This window comes from Gadus morhua, chromosome 9 (assembly GCF_902167405.1).
Source record: "Gadus morhua chromosome 9, gadMor3.0, whole genome shotgun sequence".
Taxonomy (NCBI): domain Eukaryota; kingdom Metazoa; phylum Chordata; class Actinopteri; order Gadiformes; family Gadidae; genus Gadus; species Gadus morhua.
The window spans coordinates 12,110,083-12,132,097 of NC_044056.1; the positions used below are offsets into that span (position 1 = coordinate 12,110,083).

General features: G+C 49.9%; 1 protein-coding gene across 1 annotated transcript in view; it reads left to right on the forward strand.

Moving 5' to 3' along the window:
- cadps2 (Ca++-dependent secretion activator 2) overlaps positions 1-22,015 on the forward strand; it is a 56,664-nt gene that overhangs the window by 18,002 nt on the left and 16,647 nt on the right. Inside the window, 8 exon segments of the mRNA XM_030366659.1 lie at positions 354-462; positions 737-943; positions 5,948-6,087; positions 10,018-10,205; positions 16,858-16,959; positions 18,967-19,030; positions 19,335-19,458; positions 20,010-20,110. Coding sequence (XP_030222519.1) covers positions 354-462; positions 737-943; positions 5,948-6,087; positions 10,018-10,205; positions 16,858-16,959; positions 18,967-19,030; positions 19,335-19,458; positions 20,010-20,110 — 1,035 coding nt within the window.

Below are 22,015 nucleotides of genomic sequence, written 5' to 3' on the forward strand. Positions count from 1 at the left end.
CTGCTAGCACTAACCTCTAGCCTTGCCCACTAGCCCTGACCACTAGCCTTGACCACTAGCCTTGACTACTAACCCTGACAGCTAGCCCTGACAGCTAGCCCTGACTGCTAGCCCTGACCACTTGCCCTGACCACTAATCTTGACTACTAACCCTGACAGCTAGCCATGACCCCTAGCCCTGACCATTAGCCCCAACCACTAGCATTAGCTACCTCCCCTGACCCCAACCACTAGCCCTGGCTACCTCCCCTGACCCTAACCACTAGCACTAGCCACAGCAACTACCTTGTGACTCGACCTGGGGGCAGGGGTTAAGAAGACGGGTTAATTCAGCATGACCTCTGACCCCCCAGGTGAGCCAGTACACCTTCGCCATGTGCAGCTACCGAGCGAAGAAGGCAGAGCCTCAGGAGTTGATGCAGCTTGACGGCTACACCGTTGACTTCTGTGAACCGCAGTCAGGTAGAAATTCTCCTGTATCAGACCTGTAAATACACCTGTAAATACACATGTCGGGTAGGAAATTTGCCTTTAAATACACCTGTAAACACACCTGTAAATGCACCTCTATTACACCTGTAAATGCACCTGTGTAAACACACCTTTCAATACACCGGTGAACACACCAGTCAGGTAGGAAATACAACTGTTAATACACCTGTTAGTACACCTATTAGCACACCTGTTAGTCCAGCTGTTAGCCCACCTGTCAGTCATTAGCAGGTCCTGTCCACAGGTCTGCAGGGCGGGGCCGTCTTCTTCAATGCGGTGCGGGAGGGCGAGCTGGTGACCTTTGCCAGCGATGACGAGCAGGACCGGGTGCTGTGGGTCCAGGCCCTGTACCGGGGCACCGGGCAGTCCTACAAGCCCGTGCCCCCCGCCCACAGCAGGAAGAACCACCCCAATGGCCGAGGAGCCAATCAGAAGCAGGCATCACTCACCGGTACGCCCGCCTCCTCTCTTGACGTGATGTTTCCTGTCACGTGAACATCCTCCTGTCATGTGATTGTCCACCACACTGTGGTCCACCACCACCACCTCCTCCTGGTCCACCGCCTCATGGGGGATGGAAGTTGGGGGGGGGGGGCGGGCCAGAGAGTCGTGGCGGTAATGCTCTGATTGTTTGAGATGAGGTTCAGTTCCGCTGGTAAGACTAACTTCCTGCCATGGTCCCGACGTGAGGCAGAGTAATCAGGGCTCTCTCCCTTCTCCACGCGCCTCAATTCACCGCTAACCAACGTAAAACATCTCCTCTTGTCTTGTCTGGAAGTGAGGAAGAAAATAGACCGAAGAACGCCGCCTCTAGGCAGGGAGCCACGCTAGACAAACTACTGGACTCATGCTGCTGCATTCACCACAGCTACTGCACCTACTACACCCCAGCACCTACTACATCTATCTATTAGATATCTATTACATCTGCATCTATCTATGACAACCCATCTACCACATCTATCTATTAGATATCTATTACATCTACATCTATCTATGACAACCCACCTACCACATCTATCTATTAGATATATATTACATCTACCACATACATCTATTATAAGTTATAACTATCTATTTACCAACCTTATACCTCTATTACATCTATTTATTAAATATCTATTACATCTATTATATCTATTATATCCATCTAATATATCTATTATAAGTTATAGCCATCTATTACAACGATCTTATACCACTTTTGCATCTATTCTATATATTCTAGATATCTATTAGATATCTAATACATCTATTACATCTATCTATTAGATAACAGTTACATCTAACTATTAGTTATCATTACATCTTTAACATCTATCTACAACATATCCTGTCTCCTTCAGTGTCTAAATCTATATCTCTATGTCTACCAAACCTTCCCATATCTACCAGAACTACCCTATTTATACACATCTACTGAATCTCCCATGTCCACCGTCTCTGCTATACCTCCAGTTGTGTGGTAGCTTCTCAACACGGTGGAGCGGGTTATGGTGTGAACGTGGTGGAGCAGATGAAGTGATGGTGTTAACGTGGTGCAGTGATGGTTTTAACGTGGTGCAGGGATGGTGTTAACGTGGTTGAGTAGATGTAGTGATGGTGCTAATGCTAACATGGTGCAGTGATGGTGTTAACGTGGGGGAGAAGATGAAGTGCGGTGTAGTGATGGTGTTCACGTGGTGTACTGATGGTGGTAACGTGGTGTGGTGATGGTGTTAACGTGGTGGAGCAGATGTAGTGATGGTGTTAATGTGGTGTAGTGATGGTGTTTACGTGGTAGAGCAGATGTAGTGATGGTGTTCACGTGGTGTAGTGATGGTGGTTACGTGGTGTGGTGATGGTGTTAACGTGGTGGAGCAGATGTAGTGATGGTGGTAACGTGGTGTGGTGATGGTGTTAACGTGGTGGAGCAGATGTAGTGATGGTGGTAACGTGGTGTGGTGATGGTGTTAACGTGGTGTAGTGATGGTGTTAACGTGGTGTAGTGATGGTGTTTACGTGGTAGAGCAGATGTAGTGATGGTGTTCACGTGGTGTAGTGATGGTGGTAACGTGGTGTAGTGATGGTGTTAACGTGGTGGAACAGATGTAGTGATGGTCTTGTAATGGTGTCACCACGGCGACCAGGTGATGGTGTCACCGCGGCGACCAGGTGACTGGTGTCACCGCGGCGACCAGGTGACTGGGTCTGGTGGATCTGCTTCTCCTCTGATAAGTAGAGATGACAAGCCATTTGGTGCCTGATCGGAAACAGACTCGGAACGGACTGTTGAAGGGGTCGCGACCCCTGCTGAGCCACCCCCGGGGGTGTGAGGATAGGGAGGGAGAGGGGGGAGGGAGGGGGGAGACGGTGAACCGTGACACGTGACACGCGTGATATCCCCCGACGTGACGACCTGTCAGCCCTCCATCCTGCTGCTGCCGCCGTGTGTGTGTGTGTGTGTGTGTGTGTGTGTGTGTGTGTGTGTGTGTGTGTGTGTGTGTGTGTGTGTGTGTGTGTGTGTGTGTGTGTGTGTGTGTGTGTGTGTGTGTGTGTGTGTGACCAATGTAGCTCCTGCGCTCTAACACACGCATCAAAACACATCGCTTCACTGGCCGATCCTCTCTCTGTCTCTCTCTCTCTCTCTCTCTCTCTCTCTCTCTCTCTCTCCGTCTCTCTCTCTCTGTCTCTCCTTCCCTCGCTCTCTCTCTCTCTCACTCAGATGTCTGTGTCACATGGATGTGGCGGTTTCCGTGACAATAACCATGAAACCCTCATGAAATGGATTTGAAGAGATTGAGCGCACGCACCATACACACATAAACACACACACAGAGACACACACACAGAGACACACACACACACACACACACACACACACACACAGACACACACACACACACACACAGGCACACTCACACAGCCACACACACACAGCCGCACACAGGCACCCTCACAATGCCAGGATATTAACCAAAAGTAGAGAGAGAGAGAACTACCCTCACTGTCTCCTACAGAGCCGCTTTCACATCCCTACGTTAAAGCCCTCCAGTCTGTCTGGACCTCCTCTCCCCTCACCCCCCAGAAGAACCCTGGGCTAGTCCTCAGAACCAGACCTCCTAGCCATCCTTTCTTTTATTTTTTTGGTGTATGTCCTTGTGTTATTTCCTGTATTTGCTGCGGCGCATAATTCCTTATTGCGATGATAGGCTGTGTGTCTGTACACATGCAATGTGTGTTTGTTTATATACTTGCAGTGTGTCTTGCCATTGCACATGCAGTGTGTGTTACCGTTACACTTGCAGTTTGTGTACACTTCCAGTGTGTGTTGTCTGTACACTTGCAGTGTGTGTAATCTGTACACTTGCAGTGTGTGTTGTCTTTACACTTGCAGTGTGTGTGTCTGTACACATGCAGTGTGTTTGTGTCTGTACACATGCAGTGTGTGTTGTCTGTACACATTCAGTGTGTGTGTCAGTGTGTATGTTGTCATCTGTACACATGGAGTATCGACTTACTGTCGAACTATCTGTTCAGCCCTTTGCTACAAAGAGGGTTGTTTTTGTTAAGGCGCTTTATAAATAAACTGGAGCACACAAACGCACACAGATTCACACATCCACACACACAGACCCATATACACACACACACACACACGCACACGCACACGCACACACAGGAAAACACAGCGCACAAATGCTCACACACACACGCACACACACGGGAGACAACGGCGAGTGCACCCAGACAAACACACGGAGACATAACTAAAGTGGACTATAGATATGAGTCCTAGACAATCCCCCGCCCCTCAGAGCTGATAGTTGGCTTCACGCGACCCCCCCCCCCCAACCCCCCCGCTCCTGCTCCAATCAATACACCCCCCCTCTTAATAACTCCACTAATCTATATCTCTTTGTCTCCTTTCTTCCGTCTCGCCCACTCCTCTCTCTTTCTCCAAACCGCATTAAGCCACTGCTCGTTTTCTCCGAGGTAACGAATGCAAAATGACCTACATGTTGGCGTGGCACGAGGCAGGGCGACAATGGGCCACGCCGCCGAGAGGGACGCATCGATTCAGAGCCCTGATTGTTCCCGTTTCACTTTTGCCATCTTTTTATGAGTTTGGACAAAGGCGGGGAGTGAGCAGAGAGTGTTTCTCTGGGCGCTACGGCAACACAGCACAACACAAGACGCCAGCCGGGCGCCCGGACGCTTTCACAACGTGACATAAAAGCAATCAGTAACGCCGGTGTGGTTCATGGGCCGCGGGCGGCGGGGAGAGCGAGGCCTGCGTCTTTTGTGCGTCCGTAAAACTGCACCGCTGAAAGGATGGAGAGAGAGTAAGTGTTTGAGAGAGCGAGTAAGGGCGCGAGTGTCTGTTAGAGAGAGAGCCGCTCGGTGTTTATCAGAAAGGATCGTCTTTTCCCTCCCGCTCGTCTTTCTGCTTCCTGTGACCCCTGACCCCAGGAGCAGGGCTTCCCGCTCTTTTGCCGCTCGAAGCGCCGTGTGCCGAGTACCTGTGGTCGCCAACCACTCACTCTCCAACCAAACCATCCCCTTCCCCTTCCTCCTCCTCCTCCTCCTCCTTCCTCCTCCTCCTCTTCCTCCTACTCCTACTCCTTCTTCCTCCTTCCTCATCTTCCCCTTCCTCTTCTTCCTCCCCCTCCTTTCTCCTCCTTTTCTTCCTCCTCCTATTCCACTTCCTTCTTCTCTCACTCCACCTTCCTCCTCCTCCTCCTCTTCCTCTCTAAAAGCTATTTCACCACTCAGTGTATTTTCTGATGCATCTGCATGAGCTAGGCCAAGGCTGCAGGGAGGTGCTGCCTGGTGGTGCTGTGGGTGGTGTTGTTACGGATGGTGTTGCGGGCAGTGCTGTTCTGCATGCTGGTGCTGTTGGGGAAGTGGTTTTGTTGGGAGGTGGTGCTGCGGGTGGTGTTGTAGGGAAGTGGTGCTTCGGGCGGTGTTGTTGGGAGGTGTTGCTGTGGCCGTTGCTGTTGGGCGGCGCTGTCCTGCCTGGTGTTGTTGCGGGTGGTGCTGTGGGCGGTGCTGTGTTTCCCTTCACAGCGTAGCGTGTGGAGCACTGACTCCGCCCCCGCTAGCGCCTCGCTGTAGCGTTGTGTTTCACAGCGGCGCGGCGCCAACGTAGGTGGGACATGTTTACCACGAACGCCAAACGCCAACGGCGCCAAAACAGAGCGGCGGGCCAGTTAGTATTCACAAGGCGGGGCCGAGGCGGGCCAGGCGCGAAGGCTGTGTGAAGACGTGTTGGAGGACAGGAAGCGCACAACTTCCAGCCGCTAAACACACTCCTTCCTCTGTGTGTGTGTGGGTGTTCTGTGTTTGTTTCTGTCTGTTCCCCGCGTGTGTGTGTGTGTGTGTGTGTGTGTGTGTGTGTGTGTGTGTGTGTGTGTGTGTGTGTGTGTGTGTGTGTGTGTGTGTGTGTGTGTGTGTGTGTGTGTGTGTGCTCCAGGTGCGGACCCCGTCCCGCGGCAGCAGGGCGTGGAGGCGCTGGTGGCTGCAGACCCGTGTGAGTCAGACCACTCGGCGCTCTTCACCACGCTGCAGAGACTCACCCTCCGCCACCGCATGGACGACTCCTACTCCTGCTTGGTAGGACCCCCGCTGTGACCCCCGACCGGACCCGGGGCCAGGACCCGGGTCTGACCCCCCGACCAGACCCGGTGCCAGGACCCGGGTCTGATCCTAGCCAAAAGGTCCTAAATGGACCGGACCTCTCTGGGTCTCAGGTCCTATCAGGACCGGACTCTCTGGGTCTCAGGTCCTAAAGGGACCGTCTCTCTGGGTCTCAGGTCCTAACAGGACCGGACTCTCTGAGTCTATTGGAACACCAGAACGCACTGGCGGGCCCACAAATGGAAACCAGCTAGCTATTTTACTTGACCATTTATTTGGTTAGAATATAGTTAGCTCTTAACTTTAATATGTAATATGTTAGCCTAGCCCAGTTGGCTCTTCTACTTTACTATATTTTTGGTTAGCCTAGCCTTGTTAGCTCTTTTATCTTAATTTATATTCTGTTAGCCTAGCCTAGTTAGCTCTCTTATTGTACTCTCCAAACTGTTGGCATGGCCTGTTTAGCATACTGTTAGCCCGGCCTGGTCAGCAGGATAATGGGGCTGCGGGCTGCGTGGGAGACGACAGATGTCTGATGTTCTCTCTCACACAAATCGAAGGGATGAACGGGCTAATCAATACCGTCCCAAACAAGACCCTGACCCCAGCCTGACTAGGGTTCACTGCTGCAGGGGAGGGGCCAGGGTGAGGGAGGAGGGGCCAGGGTGAGGGAGGAGGGGCCAGGGTGAGGGAGGAGGGGCCAGGGGCCTCTGCTGTGGATGGGGGGGACACAGACGCAGGGACACCCAATAACTGAAGAATCCAGTACTCAGAAACAATCTAGGCCTAATGCAAGGGGTAGTACTTCACAGAGTACAACAAGTGTTAGTAATTCAGAGGACTACAAGTGTTAGTACTTCAGAGTACTACGAGTGTTAGTACTTCAGAGTATTACATGTGTTAGTGCTTCCCAGAGTACTACCATTGTAGTACTCTTTGAAGTACTAAGACTTGTAGTACTCTGGGAAGTATTAACACTTGAAGTCTTAGTACTTCAAAGACTACTACAATTGTTAGTACTTCAGAGTACTACATGTGTTAGTACTTCCCAGAGGACTACAGGTGTTAGTACTTCTGAGAGCTTTACCAGTGTTGCTACTTTAAAGATATGAATCTCTATTTATCATCAGCATTAGTTTCATAATGCCCTACAACACAGCAGTGAAATAATTTTATGAATAAAGATTTTTATGAATAAAGAATAAAGAGGTTTTAATAAGGAATGCAATCTTGGTATTATGAGAAATTAATATTCGTATTAAGCTAATTGGAAAGAACAATGGAGAGGATCAAAGTAGAGACTTGTTGATAAAAGTGAATTAGTTTAGCTAACGGGGCGAGAGGACCATGAGTCACGGGTTCTGATTGGCTGATCAGTGGGGAAGGATGCAAGGCAAAGTTAAGTTATCTAGCGCAATTTTTTATTTAGCCAATTAACCAGTTATGATGATTAATGATTATGTTGCTGGTTCAGGTTAGCTAGTTCTGACGGGCTGGTTTACATTAGATAGTTATGGCAAGATGGTTCAGGTTAGCTGGTTTGGGTAAGCAGCTTCAGGTTAGCTGGTTCAGGTTAGCTGGTTTGGTTAGCTTGTTAAGGTGAGGTAGTTCAGGTTAGCAGCTCCAGTTTAGCTGGTTTGGTTAGCAGGTTCAGGTTAGCTGGTTTGGTTAGTTAGTTTGGTGAGCTGGTTAAGGCGAGCTAGATTGGTGAGCTGGTTTGGCGAACTAGATTGGTTAGATGGTTTGATTAGCAGGTTCAGGTTAGCTGGTTTGGTTAGGTAGTTTGGTGAGCTGGTTAAGGTGAGCTAGATTGGTGAGCTGGTTTGGCGAACTGGTTTGGTTAGCTGGTTTGATTAGCTGGTTCAGGATAGCTGGTTTGGTGTGCTGGTTTGGATAGCTGGTTTGGTGAGCTGGTTTGGTGAGCTGGTTTGGTTAGCTGGTTAAGGTGAGCTAGATTGGTGAGCTGGTTTGGCGAACTGGTTTGGTTAGCTGGTTTGATTAGCTGGTTTGGTGTGCTGGTTTGGTGAGCTGGTTTGGTGAGCTGGTTCCGGCTAGCTGACCGCACGCTCCCTGACAGCGCTACATGCGCAACTGGCAGCACTAACGAGGCAGCCAGCTCGTTAGGCTCTAATTGAGCGGACGCAGCCAAGTCCGGAGCTCGCCATCTGTTTGTCGCAGACGAACATCTTGTCTGTTGACGCCGCGCTGGTGTGATATTAATAGCTCCTCGCTCCCGGAGACGAGGAGACAGAAGATGAATAAATGAACAAGCTGAAGCCAGCGATGACAGGCGAGGCAGGAGGCTGTTCTCCTCAGAACAACAACACCGTCCTCGTCCAGACCGCAGCGTGAAGAACGCGGCGAGCGGGACCTCAGAGAGCAGCTCGGCCTCTTCAGACCGGCCCCTCCTCAGACCGGCTCCTCCTCGACCTGCTCCTCCTCAAACCTGCTCCTCCATAGACCCGGGCCTTAGGAGGAGCCGGTCTGAGGAGGACTGGGCAGGCCCTGGTCTGCCCGGCCCTGAGGAGGAAACAGACCGATATGTTATTCTAACTCCCGTACGCGGGCTCAGGGCGAGCCCATAGGCGTGAACGGCGTAGCCCACATGAAACAGAGCGAGGGCCGGGGCGGGCGGCTGGAGTCTGATGGCGGACTACTCCGCTCCGCCGTTGGACTAGAGGAGGAAATAAGGGTTTGAACGCGCGGGAATGTAGATCTTTAATGAGGGGGATAAGGATGCGGTTTGTCAGTTGTCTTAAAGCAGGAGTAGGGGGGTGGGGGGAATCACAGCCAAGGTGCTAATGTGCTAATGTTGCTTCCACCAGGAATCTTAATTAGCCTTGTAAGTTTCATGCCTAATTTAGTGATTACCGGCGCGATGGGTTGACTAATGAAGATCCCTCCGTTTCTCACCTTATTGTCTCCCAAGCGCCTGCCAGACCCCCCCCCCCCCGCTTCCTCCCTCCCTCCCCCTCTCTCCCGACGCATTTAATGTTGACGGGTTAACCTCTGACCCCCGCGGTTTAAATGCTGGAACGAGATTATTCCTGCAACAACTTCTTTTTTTTTTTTTTTTAGTTTTCTCTTCTTCTGCCCCCCGAGGTGTCGGAAACCGTTCAGTGTAACGCTCCAATAAATAACTGGAAACCATCTCTCTCTCTCTCTCTCTCTCTCTCTCTGTCTCTCTCTCTGTCTCTGTCTCTGTCTCTCTCTCTCTCTCTGTCTCTCTGTCTCTCTGTCTCTCTCTCTCTCTCTCTCTCTCTCTCTCTCTCTCTCTCTCTCTCTGTCCCTCTCTCTCTCTGTCTCTGTCTCTTTCTTTCTCTCTCTCTGTCTCTCTCATATATATTTATTTAATATTTATATATATTCAATATTAATAATATTCTTAAATATATAAGTGTGTGTATTGATATATACTATGCATTTGTTGAAATGGAAAGATCAGTTTAACATGTGACTGTGTCTTTGTCTGCATATGTGTCTTTGAGTGTGTGTGCACGGGTATGTCTGTCTTTGTGCACGGGTTGTGTGTGTGTGTGTATATATACGTGTGTTTACGTCTGTATATGTGTGTGTCTGTATACGTGTATGTGTATCGCTATACGTGTGTGTGTGTGTGTGTGTATATGTCTGTGTATGTGTGCATACATGTGTGTGTGTGTATTTTATGTGTGTATTAATATCTGTCTGTGTGTTTTTATTTTAATGTGTTTGTGTATTTTAATGTGTGTGTGTGTGTGTGTGTTTCTATAATGTGTGTTGGTGTGTGTTTGTATAACAATGTGTGTTGGTGTGTATTTTAATGTGTGTATTAATGTGTGTGTATTTGTATGTCTGTATTAACGTGTGTGTGTGTGTATGTGTGTGCGCGTGTGCGTGTGTGTGCGCGTGCGTGCGTGTGTGCAGGGCTGGTTCAGCCCCGGCCAGGTGTTTGTGTTAGATGAGTACTGCGCGCGCTACGGCGTGCGTGGCTGCCAGCGCCACCTCACCTACCTGACGGAGCTGATGGAGTACGCAGAGAGCAGCTCGCTGGTGGACCCCACCCTGCTGCACTACAGCTACGCCTTCTGCTCCTCCCACATCCACGGCAACCGGTAACACCATGCACACACACACACGGCAACCGGTAACACACACACACACACACGGGAACCGGTAACACACACACAGACGGCTACCGGTAAAGCCGAGCACACACGCACGCACACCCGCATGAGCGCACGCATGCACACACACATACACACACACACACACACACACACACACACACACACACACACACACACACACACACACACACACACACACACACACACACACACACACACACACGGCAACTGGAAAAACACACGCACACAGAAACACACACACGGCAACCGGTAACACGAACGCACGGCAACCGGTAACACACATGCACACACACACACGCACGCAGACACGCACACACGTATATATAGATATATATCTATAGATAGATAAATATATCTACATTTATATATAGATATATCTATTGATAAATAGATATCGATATGTATACCTTTATATATAGAGATATCTAGAGATCGATAGTTGGATATATCTACAGATAGATAATTAAATCTAGATTTATTTAGATTATTTATTTAGATTGATTATTTTATTTAAATGTACTGTATTTACAGACAGACTTAGATATAGATAGATCTTCAGATAGATATAGACAGATCGATTTTGAACCATTTTTATTCTTGAAAATAAATCACGAATTTCCGAACTTGAACTTGCTCCCTGCATTTGCAGGAGCTGAGCAGGGATTGGCTGGGTTGAGCAGAGCTGTGTTCCTATTGGCTCTCTGTAATGTTGCTTGTTGCTAAATGTGTGTGATGGAACGTGTGAACCCTCAGGAGGAAGTGTTAGAAAGCCTCCCGTGATTATTTCCTCCGTACGCCAGCTCAGAGTCAGCCTCATAACAGATTCAGTCGTCCAGCAGTAATATGATCATACTTCTTCTTTAAGACAAGTCACACTTTAAGTTGAGTGACTGATCTTTCTTTAACTGGATTCAGAACTTCTCAAATAAGTCAAAAAAATACATTTGACAAAATAAGAACCAGAAGGTAAATGAAGCCAAAAACAAACAGCTGGTCTGCTGTTAGGGCTGTTAAGTCTTCATCCAGGAATAGATGAGAGGACCAACACGAGGTGTCCACCTCCAGCCCTCCACCAGTGATCTGTTAGGAGTGAATATTTATATCGTTGGAACTTCAGCTTCTGCACGACAACTGAACAGATCACTTCTAGGAACAACAATTACAAGCCTTTGCGTTTTCGGTGATCTCAAGTTATTTTCTTTGCAAGACATGCAGATCAATAAGAATTAAAACATAGGAAAATGGAATTAATGATGCTCAGAAATGAGGTTACAAAGTTGTGTTCACATCGGGAGCATAAAAACTATCATGGTTGGTTGGTGTGATCTGGTGATTCTACCATCAGGTGACCTGGTGATCTCATGTAAACACTGACAACATGCTTCCATTTACAACATTAACAAGAGGTTTAAGATTTATCATTTTACATTTCACAATATTTATAATTGACTTTGGAGAGAGCAAGGGAGAGGTAGAACCTAGCCTAGCGATAGCCACTTGTTAGCAGTCTAAGTTCTGCATTACCCTGCACTTGTACTGTGTTGCGCTAATCACTAGCATCTGTGCCTGAGCTCTTTGTCTCCTCATTTAGCCAATTAGAGAGCAGGATGGTTCATTTAGCCAATTAGAGAGCAGGATGGTTCACCTAACAAAGGGGGGGGTTGGCTTTTTGTCAGTTGAGAAGATCTGTCCACCCCTAAACATGAACATCTGCATACACAACTGCTGTTATTACCATGGAGGCATTCAGTAGAGCCTTCAATCCACTGTACAGTAAGGAGCAAGTAGGGGTTAGACAGTAGAGAGACAGGTCAATAAGGAACAGGTAGGGGTTAGACAGTACAAAGTCAAAGTCAAAAGTCAAAGTGTGTTTATTGTTGCATGTACCAAATTGCTTCAGCACAGCAAAATTCTTACGACTTGGCAAGCATAATTCATCTACGCAGTAGACGTCATACATATAACAAAAATAACATAAAACTCTAAAACAATATGACAATAAAAAGTAACATTTAACATACAACGGTAGCGTCTACCAGACGGCAGCAATGAGAACAGTCCATAGCCTGGGTGGCTGTTGTCCTACAGAGACCGGTCATTAAGGAGCAGGTAGGGGTTAGACAGTACAGAGACAGGTCATTAAGGAGCAGGTAGGGGTTAGACAGTACAGAGACAGGTCATTAAGGAGCAGGTAGGGGTTACAGTACAGAGACAGGTCATTAAGGAGCTGGTAGGGGTTAGACAATAAAGAGACAGGTCATTAAGGAGCAGGTAGGGGTTAGACAGTACAGAGACAGTTCATTAAGGAACAGGTAGGGGTTAGACAGTAGAGAGACAGGTCATTAAGGAGCAGGTAGGGGTTAGACAGTACAGAGACAGGTCATTAAGGAACAGGTCGTGGTTAGGCAGTACGGAGACAGGTAATTAAGGAGCAGGTAGGGGTCAGAGGTCATCTTGCTGTAGGATGACTACAGGTTGAATGTGGACATTGGGGAATGAACCCAGAACCTTTTAAGCTTGGTCTTAAACACCCTGACCACTAGACTATCATGATATACCATATAGTCCTGGTTCTACTGTGTGTGAGCGTGTTTTTGCGTGCACTGCGTGTGTGTGTGTGTGTGTGTGTGTGTGTGTGTGTGTGTGTGTGTGTGTGTGTGTGTGTGTGTGTGTGTGTGTGTGTGTGTGTGTGTGTGTGTGTGTGTGTGTGTGTGTGTGTGTGTGTGTGTGTATCCAGGTGTGTGATCCTCCCCTCAGGGCAGGGCTCCGTCTCCTCTCACCTGTCAGCTCCCATCCTTCCAGAGCCTCTCCGTCCAGATCGCACACACACAGGATGTGACACGCGCACACAGGATGTGACAGGAGCGCTTTACTCCCCCCCCTCCCCCGCCACCAACCCACCCCGTCACCTGCCAATCACACCCCGACTCCCCTCCCCGCGCGTCTCATCGCTCTGAGCGCCCGGACGGAACCCGGCGACAGAACCACCTCCACCTCCTCCTCTACCTCCTCCTCCACCTCCTCATCCTCCACCTCCTCCTCTACCTCCTCCTCCACCTCCTCCTCTACCTCCTCCTCTACCTCCTCCTCTACCTCCTCCTCCTCCTCATCCTCCACCTCCTCCTCCTCCACCTCCTCATCCGCCACCTTGTCCTCCACCCTCCACCTCCACTTCGTCCTACTCCCAACCCTACACCTATGTTCTAGATTGACTCTGTAACCCTACCTCCTAACCCTACCTCCTAACCCTACCTCCTAACCCTACCTCCTAACCCTACCTCCTAGCCCTACCTCCTAACCCTACTGCCAGGACACACGGGCGCAGTGCCAAGTTAGGCGTGCGAGTGTGTGTGTGTGTGTGTGTGTGTGAGTGTGAGTGTGTGTGTGTGCTTGGTGGTGTGTGTGTGTGTGTGTGTGCGTGCATGACACTGGGCAGTGTGTGTGTGTTGAGGTGTGTTCCTGTATGCCTGGCTCTCTGTGTGTGTGCCTGGTTGTGTGTGCGCTCCTGTGTGCATGGCTTTGCATGGCGGAGTGTGGCTTTGTTTGTGCGTGGCTGTGTGTGGGTGTTGGTGTGTGCAATGCCTGTATAGGTGGCAGTGTGTGCGTGCCGTTGTGTGTGTTTGTGTGTGTGTGTGTGTGTGTGTGTGTGTGTGTGTGTCTGTGTGTGCGTGTCGCTGCGCTGCACCGCTTCATTTAGCAGCAACAATGTGTCTGAGATGGCGACACAGCTGCTGCCCGCAGCGTGCAGCAGCGATGCAGACAGGCCCACACTCTCCTAAAGCACTTTATTAACCCGCCGGTTAACTAGTGGACACACGGACCCACACTCTCCTAAAGCACTTTATTAACCCGCCGGTTAACTAGTGGACACACGGACCCACACTCTCCTAAAGCACTTTATTAACCCACCGGTTAACTAGTGGACACACGGACCCACACTCTCCTAAAGCACTTTATTAACCCACCGGTTAACTAGTGGACACACGGACCCACACTCTCCTAAAGCACTTTATTAACCCGCCGGTTAACTAGTGGACACACGGACCCACACTCTCCTAAAGCACTTTATTAACCCGCCGGTTAACTAGTGGACACACGGACCCACACTCTCTAGAAGCACTTTATTAACCCACCGGTTAACTAGTGGACACACGGACCCACACTCTCTAGAAGCACTTTATTAACCCACCGGTTAACTAGTGGACACACGGACCCACACTCTCTAGAAGCACTTTATTAACCCGCCGGTTAACTAGTGGACACACGGACCCACACTCTCCTAAAGCACTTTATTAACCCGCCGGTTAACTAGTGGACACACGGACCCACACTCTCCTAAAGCACTTTATTAACCCGCCGGTTAACTAGTGGACACACGGACCCACACTCTCTAGAAGCACTTTATTAACCCGCCGGTTAACTAGTGGACACACGGACCCACACTCTCCTAAAGCACTTTATTAACCCACCGGTTAACTAGTGGACACACGGACCCACACCCTCCTAAAGCACTTTATTAACCCACCGGTTAACTAGTGGACACACGGACCCACACTCTCTAGAAGCACTTTATTAACCCGCCGGTTAACTAATGGACACACGGACCCACACTCTCTAGAAGCACTTTATTAACCCACTGGTTAACTAGTGGACACACGGACCCACACTCTCCTGAAGCACTTTATTAACCTACTGGTTAACTAGTGGACACACGGACCCACACTCTCCTAAAGCACTTTATTAACCCGCCGGTTAACTAGTGGACACAGGGACCCACACTCTCCTAAAGCACTTTATTAACCCGCCGGTCAACTTTTGGAAAGGAGCAGGGAGTAAAGACTAAAACATTCAAATCAGAAGCACACAGAACACGGCTGTAGACAAAACAAGAGTAGCGGCTCGTGTCAACAGCACAGACATGATGGACGCTATTGGCAGTGCACGGCATGTTATTGACACACAGAGTGTGGAGTTGTGAAAGAGGCTGCGCTGGTTATTTCTCTCTCTGACGTTATGGCGGCCCCTGGCCGGCGGCCAGCCCGCCACCCATGAGTGTACCGAGCGACATCCTCCAGAAAGGCCTCAGTCAAGACGAGGCACCGGGAGCGGAGGGCTGTCGCTGGGCGGCTGAGAACGGCCGAGGAGCAGACCTGGGCTTTGTGAGCTTTGTGTGTCGGTAACGAGGACGCGGGTCAAGGTTGGAGTGTGTGAAGTGTGGGATTAGGAGACAAAAGGGCTTGTTCTGCTGTCCTCGTTGTATTCAGGCCCCACTCTCCTTTCAGCACACATGAAAGCCCCGGCCCCACCTCCTCCACCAGCCCCTGCTCCTCCCGGGTTAACTGGTGCTCGCTGAGGGGGGAGGGGAGGGGGGGGGGAGAGAGAGGGGGGAGTGACAGATTGAGGGAACAAGAGATGGGAGGTGTAGGAGTTCTGCTAACTAGCCTCCTCTCCAGGCCTTTTGGCTGTAGAGGACAGCGAGGAGGACCCCTGAAGTTGGACACACAAAACAGAGCCCCCCCTTTGCCCGCGGGGGGAGACCCCTCCGAGGCCGAGGGGAGATCCCTCTGAGGCCGAGGGGAGACCCCTCTGAGGCCGGGGGGGGTCCCCTCTGAGGCCGGGGGCTCTGAGTGGAGGAGGGTTCATCATGAGGTTGTGAATATGATTATTAGGTGGAGGTGAAAGTTGGCCTGATGAGAGGCCATCAGAAGAGCTCCATCACCTCCACCCACCGATCCACCTTCCATCTCCTCCACCGGTCCACCCTCCTCTCCTCCGACCCCCGCTCCGGCGCGTCATGGCGCTTTGTGGGCCTGTCACTCAGGTCTCACAAGAGGTGCGTTTGTTTTGCGGCGGTGTTCTCATCAGGGCTAAGCTCTCACAAGAGGTGTGGGTTTGTTTCTGCTGCGGGCGTCGCAGCCAATGGGAGGCGTTTAAGGAGAAGAACGAGTCATTAACGACCCCCTCGCGCCGCGTTGGAGAGGCCACTTCATTCTTTAGACGCCTCGGAAGTCAAGGCTGCTGGCGCAGGGGGCTGATTGCATTTTCCCTTCCTGCCAGAGTGCTATTGAGGATCTGGGAGGGGCCTTAATGAAGCTCTCCTCCATCAGCTACTCTTTGTGTTCCCTCCGGAGTCACTGCGCTCACTCTCACCACACTCACTCTTAAAGCACTCACTCTCACCAGACTCACTCTCACCACGCTCACTCTCACCACGCTCACTCTCACCACGCTCACTCTCACCACGCTCACTCTTAAAGCACTCCCTCTCATCACACTCACTCTCATCACACAAACTCTCACCACGCTCACTCTCACCACACTCATTCTCACCACACCCACTCTCACCACACTCACTCTCACCACACCCACTCTCACCACACTCACTCTTAAAGCACCCACTCTCACGACACTCTCTCAAAGCTCTCACTCTCACCACACTCTCTCAAAGCACCCACTCTCACCACACTCACTCTCACCATGCTCACTCTCGCCACCCAAACTATCGTGTGGTTGTGTGGGTACCTTGACAACAGACGTGTGTATGTATGTGCGTGTGTGTGTGTGTGTGTGTGTGTGTGTGGTTACCTTTACAACATGCATGTGTGTGTTTCTCCAGGCCAGATGGGGTGTCCACAGTGACCCAGGAGGAGAAGCAGCAGTTTGAGGTCATCAGGCTGCGCCTCATGTCTCTGCTTCAGGACCAGATCACACACTTCAGGTAACCATAGCAGCCCCCTACTCCATCACGACACCCTGGTAACCATAGAAATCACCCTACCTAAATGCTTCACCCTGGCAACCATAGCCCATCATCAGAGAAGGAGAAACAAGAGAGGGAGATACCAGAGGTGGAGATACCAGAGGTAGAGGTACAAGAGATAGAGATACCAGAGGTAGAGATACCAGAGATGCCAGAGATAGAGATACCAGAGGTACCAAAGATAGAGATACCAGAGATGGAGATTCCAGAGGTACCAGAGATAGAGATACCAGAGATAAAGGTACCAGAGATAGAGATACAAGAGATGGAGACCCCAGAGGTAGATATACCAGATATGGAGATACCAGAGGTAGAGATACCAGAGATAGAGGATACTGGAGATACCAGAGATAGAGATACTGGAGATACCAGAGTTAGAGATACCAAAGGTACCAGAGATAGAGATACCAGAGAAAGAGATACCAGAGGTGGAGAAACCAGAGGTGGAGATGCAAGCAGTGGAGATGCAAGCGGTGGAGATGCAAGCGGTGGAGGTACCAGAGGTGGAGATACCATCGGTAGAGATACCACAGAGAGAGATACCTGAGGTGGAGATACCTGAGGTGGAGATACCAGAGATGGAGATACTAGCGGTACAGATAACAGAGGTTGAGTTACTAGAGATAGAGATACCGGAGGTAGAGATACCAGAGGATCCAGAGGAAGAGATACCAGAGATAGAGGTAGAGATACCAGAGGTAGATACTAGCGGTAGAGACAACATGGCTAATTGCCGCCCCCCACCGCTGGTCCTGGAGGTATGGAACTCAGAAACAACAGGCCCTGGAGGGCCCCCGACCGGCCCCCCCTGTGAGCATATACTCCCCCCCTCCTCCCCAACACCAGGGCCCCTCCAGGGCCCCTGGTGTTGGGGAGGAGGGGGGAGAGAAGAGCGGGTCCAGCAGGTCTCTCTGCTGGAGACAATGGACAGGATTCTGCTAACATGAGACTCTGTGATCTGTTGGTTTAGCCTGGCTCCTCCTCAGGAGTTGGTGAAGTGCTCTCAAAGCTCGCTATTGTTTCACTACAAATACGTTATGTGTTTTAATATGTTTTAAAGTTAACCTTTGTTTATCATCTTGGAATTAATCTTTAGGATTGGTGAATGTTATTAACATTTTACATTTAGGGCATTTAGCAGATGCTTTTATCCAAAGTGACTTTAATAAGTAAATTTTTCAGAAGAAAGAGAAACAATAATATATTGCTGTCTTTTCAGTAAGGATGTTAATAGAACCAAGTGCCAAGCACTTTCAGGGTGCTCTCTATCTTATATATCTATCTTATATTTTTAACAAATACATATCTTGTACACATAAACATATCATAAATACATAAAATACGCATTTTAAATAAATCATATGTATCATGAAGGCAGGTTAGAAAATAAAATAAAAACCAAAAGCCAGTTGAGAAGATGCAGAAGGTAGGAGGACCACAGCGCTGTGCCGTTGGGAGGAGGTAGGGAGGAGGTAGGGAGGAGGAGGTAGGAGGTAGGGAGGAGGTAGGGAGGAGGTAAGGAGGAAGTGTTGAGTCTGAGGCCAGCAGCCTCATCCCCTGGTTTACAGGAACATTCACTTTGTTCAACAACTTGCTCCTCCGTGCTTCGTTAAAAACATACCCCTCCTACTCCACCCCTCCTCCTCTACTTCCCCTTCTCCTCCCCCTTCCTCCCTCTTCCCCCTCCCCTCCAAGCCGGCGGTGTAATTAGATAAAATAATACAGCCATCTGTTGACAGCCGAGCCCAAGGTGTGTTTCTCCCGCGCCTCCTCCTCCTCCTCCTACCACCCCTCCTCCTCCATCTACCCCTCCTCCTCCTGCCCCTCTCCACCCCACTCCTCCTCCCCCTGCCACTCCTCCTCCACCTCCTACTCCTCCACCCCCCTTCCCCCTCTGTGATGAAGTCGTCCTTGAGCTCTGCCTCCTCTCCTCCTCCTCCTCCTCCTCCTCCTCCTCCTCCTCAGGTACTGCTTCCCCTTCGGACGGCCAGATGGAGCGCTGAGAGCCACGCTGTCCCTCCAGGAGCGGGTGAGGAGCCCCCTCACCCCCAACACGCCTCCTTTGTTCCCACAGAGGGGGAGGGAGATAGGGGGAGGGAGGGAGACATGAGATTACACGGAAACATTAACACTACAATGAAACATTTAGTCAGTGTCTCGCCTTATCTCCAGTGACTGGAGGTACGTCATTTGTTAAACGGGAAATGACATCACACCGAGCTATGAGTCATTTCCTGGTGAAACAGGATGTTGAGGTGTGTTTCAGGGGAGGTGGAGGGGTCAAAGGTCTCACGTTGTCTATGATGATGATGGTGATTGTTGGCGTGTCCCAGGCTCTGATGAAGGACATCACCATTCCCATCCCTCCGGAGGAGATGAGGGAGCTGGTCCGGGCGTGTCTGGAGAAAGCCGCTCACATCAACTACTCTGAGCTGGTTCAGTACGCACAGATCCATGGTGCGCTCACTCCTCACTATACGCACTATACGCTCAGTACTCACTCTACGCTCACTACTCACTTTATGCTCACTATACGCGCCCTACTCTTTATACGCTCACTATACGCTCAGTACTCACCTTACGCTCACTATACACTCACTCCTCACTATATGCTCACTACTCACTATATGCTCACTACTCACTTCACTCACCATACGCTCAGTGCTCGCTATACGCTCACTCCACACTATATGCTCACTATACACTCACCACCCACTATACCCTCACTATACGCTCTCTCCTCACTATAAAATCACAACTCGTTTCACTCACTGTACACTCACTGTACGCTCACTCCTCACTATACGCTCACTATACGCTCAGTACTCACTATACGAGTGCTTATGGCTATGCTAGATGCTAGCAGCTATGGTAACGCTAGGTGTGAATGCTAGCAGCTCTGCTAACGCTAGGTGGGGATGCTAGCAGCTATGCTAACGCTAGGTGGGGATGCTAGCAGCTATGCTAACGCTAGGCTAGGATGCTAACCCGGGTCGCTGGATCCCCAGTGGAGGCGGAGGTCCCCAGGGAGAGGCGGCTGGAGGACCTGCTGCGCCTGGGGGAGCTCTGCATCGAGGTGCTGCAGCAGAACGAGGAGCACCACGCCGAGGTAACGCCCCATTGGTCCATCCCAACCAATAATAGGACAGCTGGGCCCACGTCAGAAGCAGGAAGTGTTTTAGGATATTGTTCTGATTGTCGGATGTTTGTAAATTATGGGATGAAGTGACTAATAAAGATTTGTGTCCATCGGTACCAAAGGGTCTCTGATCAGGACATACAGACTGTAGGTCTGAACATGAGGGGAGGGGGAGGGAGAGAAGAGAGACATGTCTTCATGAATGAACGTGTTTCTATTTCAAGCAACCCTTTGGATGCACGCCTTTCAAATTAGAAACGTGTGTGTGTGTTCTTCTCGCAGTCTCAGCCCACACGCAAAGCGAGCGCAGGACAACATACGGGTGTGTTGTGTCCATAAACATAGACACACACACATAGATACACACATAGTCACACATGCATATACACACACACACACACACACACGCATACACACATATTGACACACAGACACACATATATAGACTGTCCATATGCAGACGCCATTCGGTGTAAATCTGATCAATCAACAACATTGTGTGTGTGTGTGTGTGTGTGAGTTTGTGTGTGTATCTCGTGTTAATGAGCAGAACGGGGCAGCTGTCATGGTTGTCGCTGAGGTTCTCTGTACACAAACGTTTACACACACTAACACAAGCACACACACACACACACACACACACACACACACACACACACACACACACACACACACACACACACACACACACACACACACACACACACACACACACACTCACACACATCCACGCAAGCACACACACACATCCACACACACACACACACACACACACACACACACACACACACACACACACACACACACACACACACACACACACACACACATACACATCCACACACACACACACACACACATCCACGCAAGCACACACACACACACACACACACACACACACACACACACACACACACACACACACACATAGACACACACACATGCCCAGCATATTGTGATATTTCGATCCAGTTCTTCACCGTATAAGTACTATTGTTATGAGTGTTTAATAACAATATCAAGCTAGTTTTGTTAATAACCATTTGATTCTACTCTATCTGCTCCGGGGACAGGGGTCAGAGGTGAGTCACCATGACAACCATCAGAGTGTTCTTACTGTCCCCATGATAACCATCAGAATGTTCATACTGTCCCCATGACAACCATCAGAGTGTTCACACTGTCACCATGACAACCATCAGTGTGTTCATACCGTCACCATGACAGCCATCAGAGTGTCAGCATGACTACTATTGGTCAAGGTGTCACCATGGTTACCAGGAGCTCCTCCTAAAATGGCGGTGTTGAGGGCAGCCTGCATTGTAGGCGCTGTGCAGTAAATTGACCAGACCTAGGGTTTATAATAGTCCCATACTGAGGCTGTTGTTGGAGGACAATAGTCCTGGCATTGAACCATCATAACTTTAAGTCACAATGCCTCCCATTCAACACAACATATTTCAATGTTTTTTGAAGAGATTGGAGAGAGAGTTGTCCTTGGGCTGTCAGTAGCTCCTACATTAGCTGCTTCCAGCGGCTTTAAGCCTCCCTCATTGACTGGAGATGTAGCTTGCGATATGTGGTACGCTAGGTAAGCAACTTGGGCTGGAGGACCGACCGGAACCCGAGCTGAAGAATGACTTATGAAGCGACTCTCTCCCCTCTCCTCTTTCCTCTCCTCCCCTTCTCTCTCCTCTTTCCTCTCTCCTCTCTCCTCCCCTTCTCTCTCCTCCCCTCTCTCCTCTCCTCTCCTCTCCTCTCTGCCCCTGTTTCCATGCATTCCATTAAACGCACAAAAAACGCTGTGTGTGTGTTTGTAAGTGTATGTGTATTTGTGTGTCTGTGTGTGTGTGTATTTGTGTGCACATCTACATG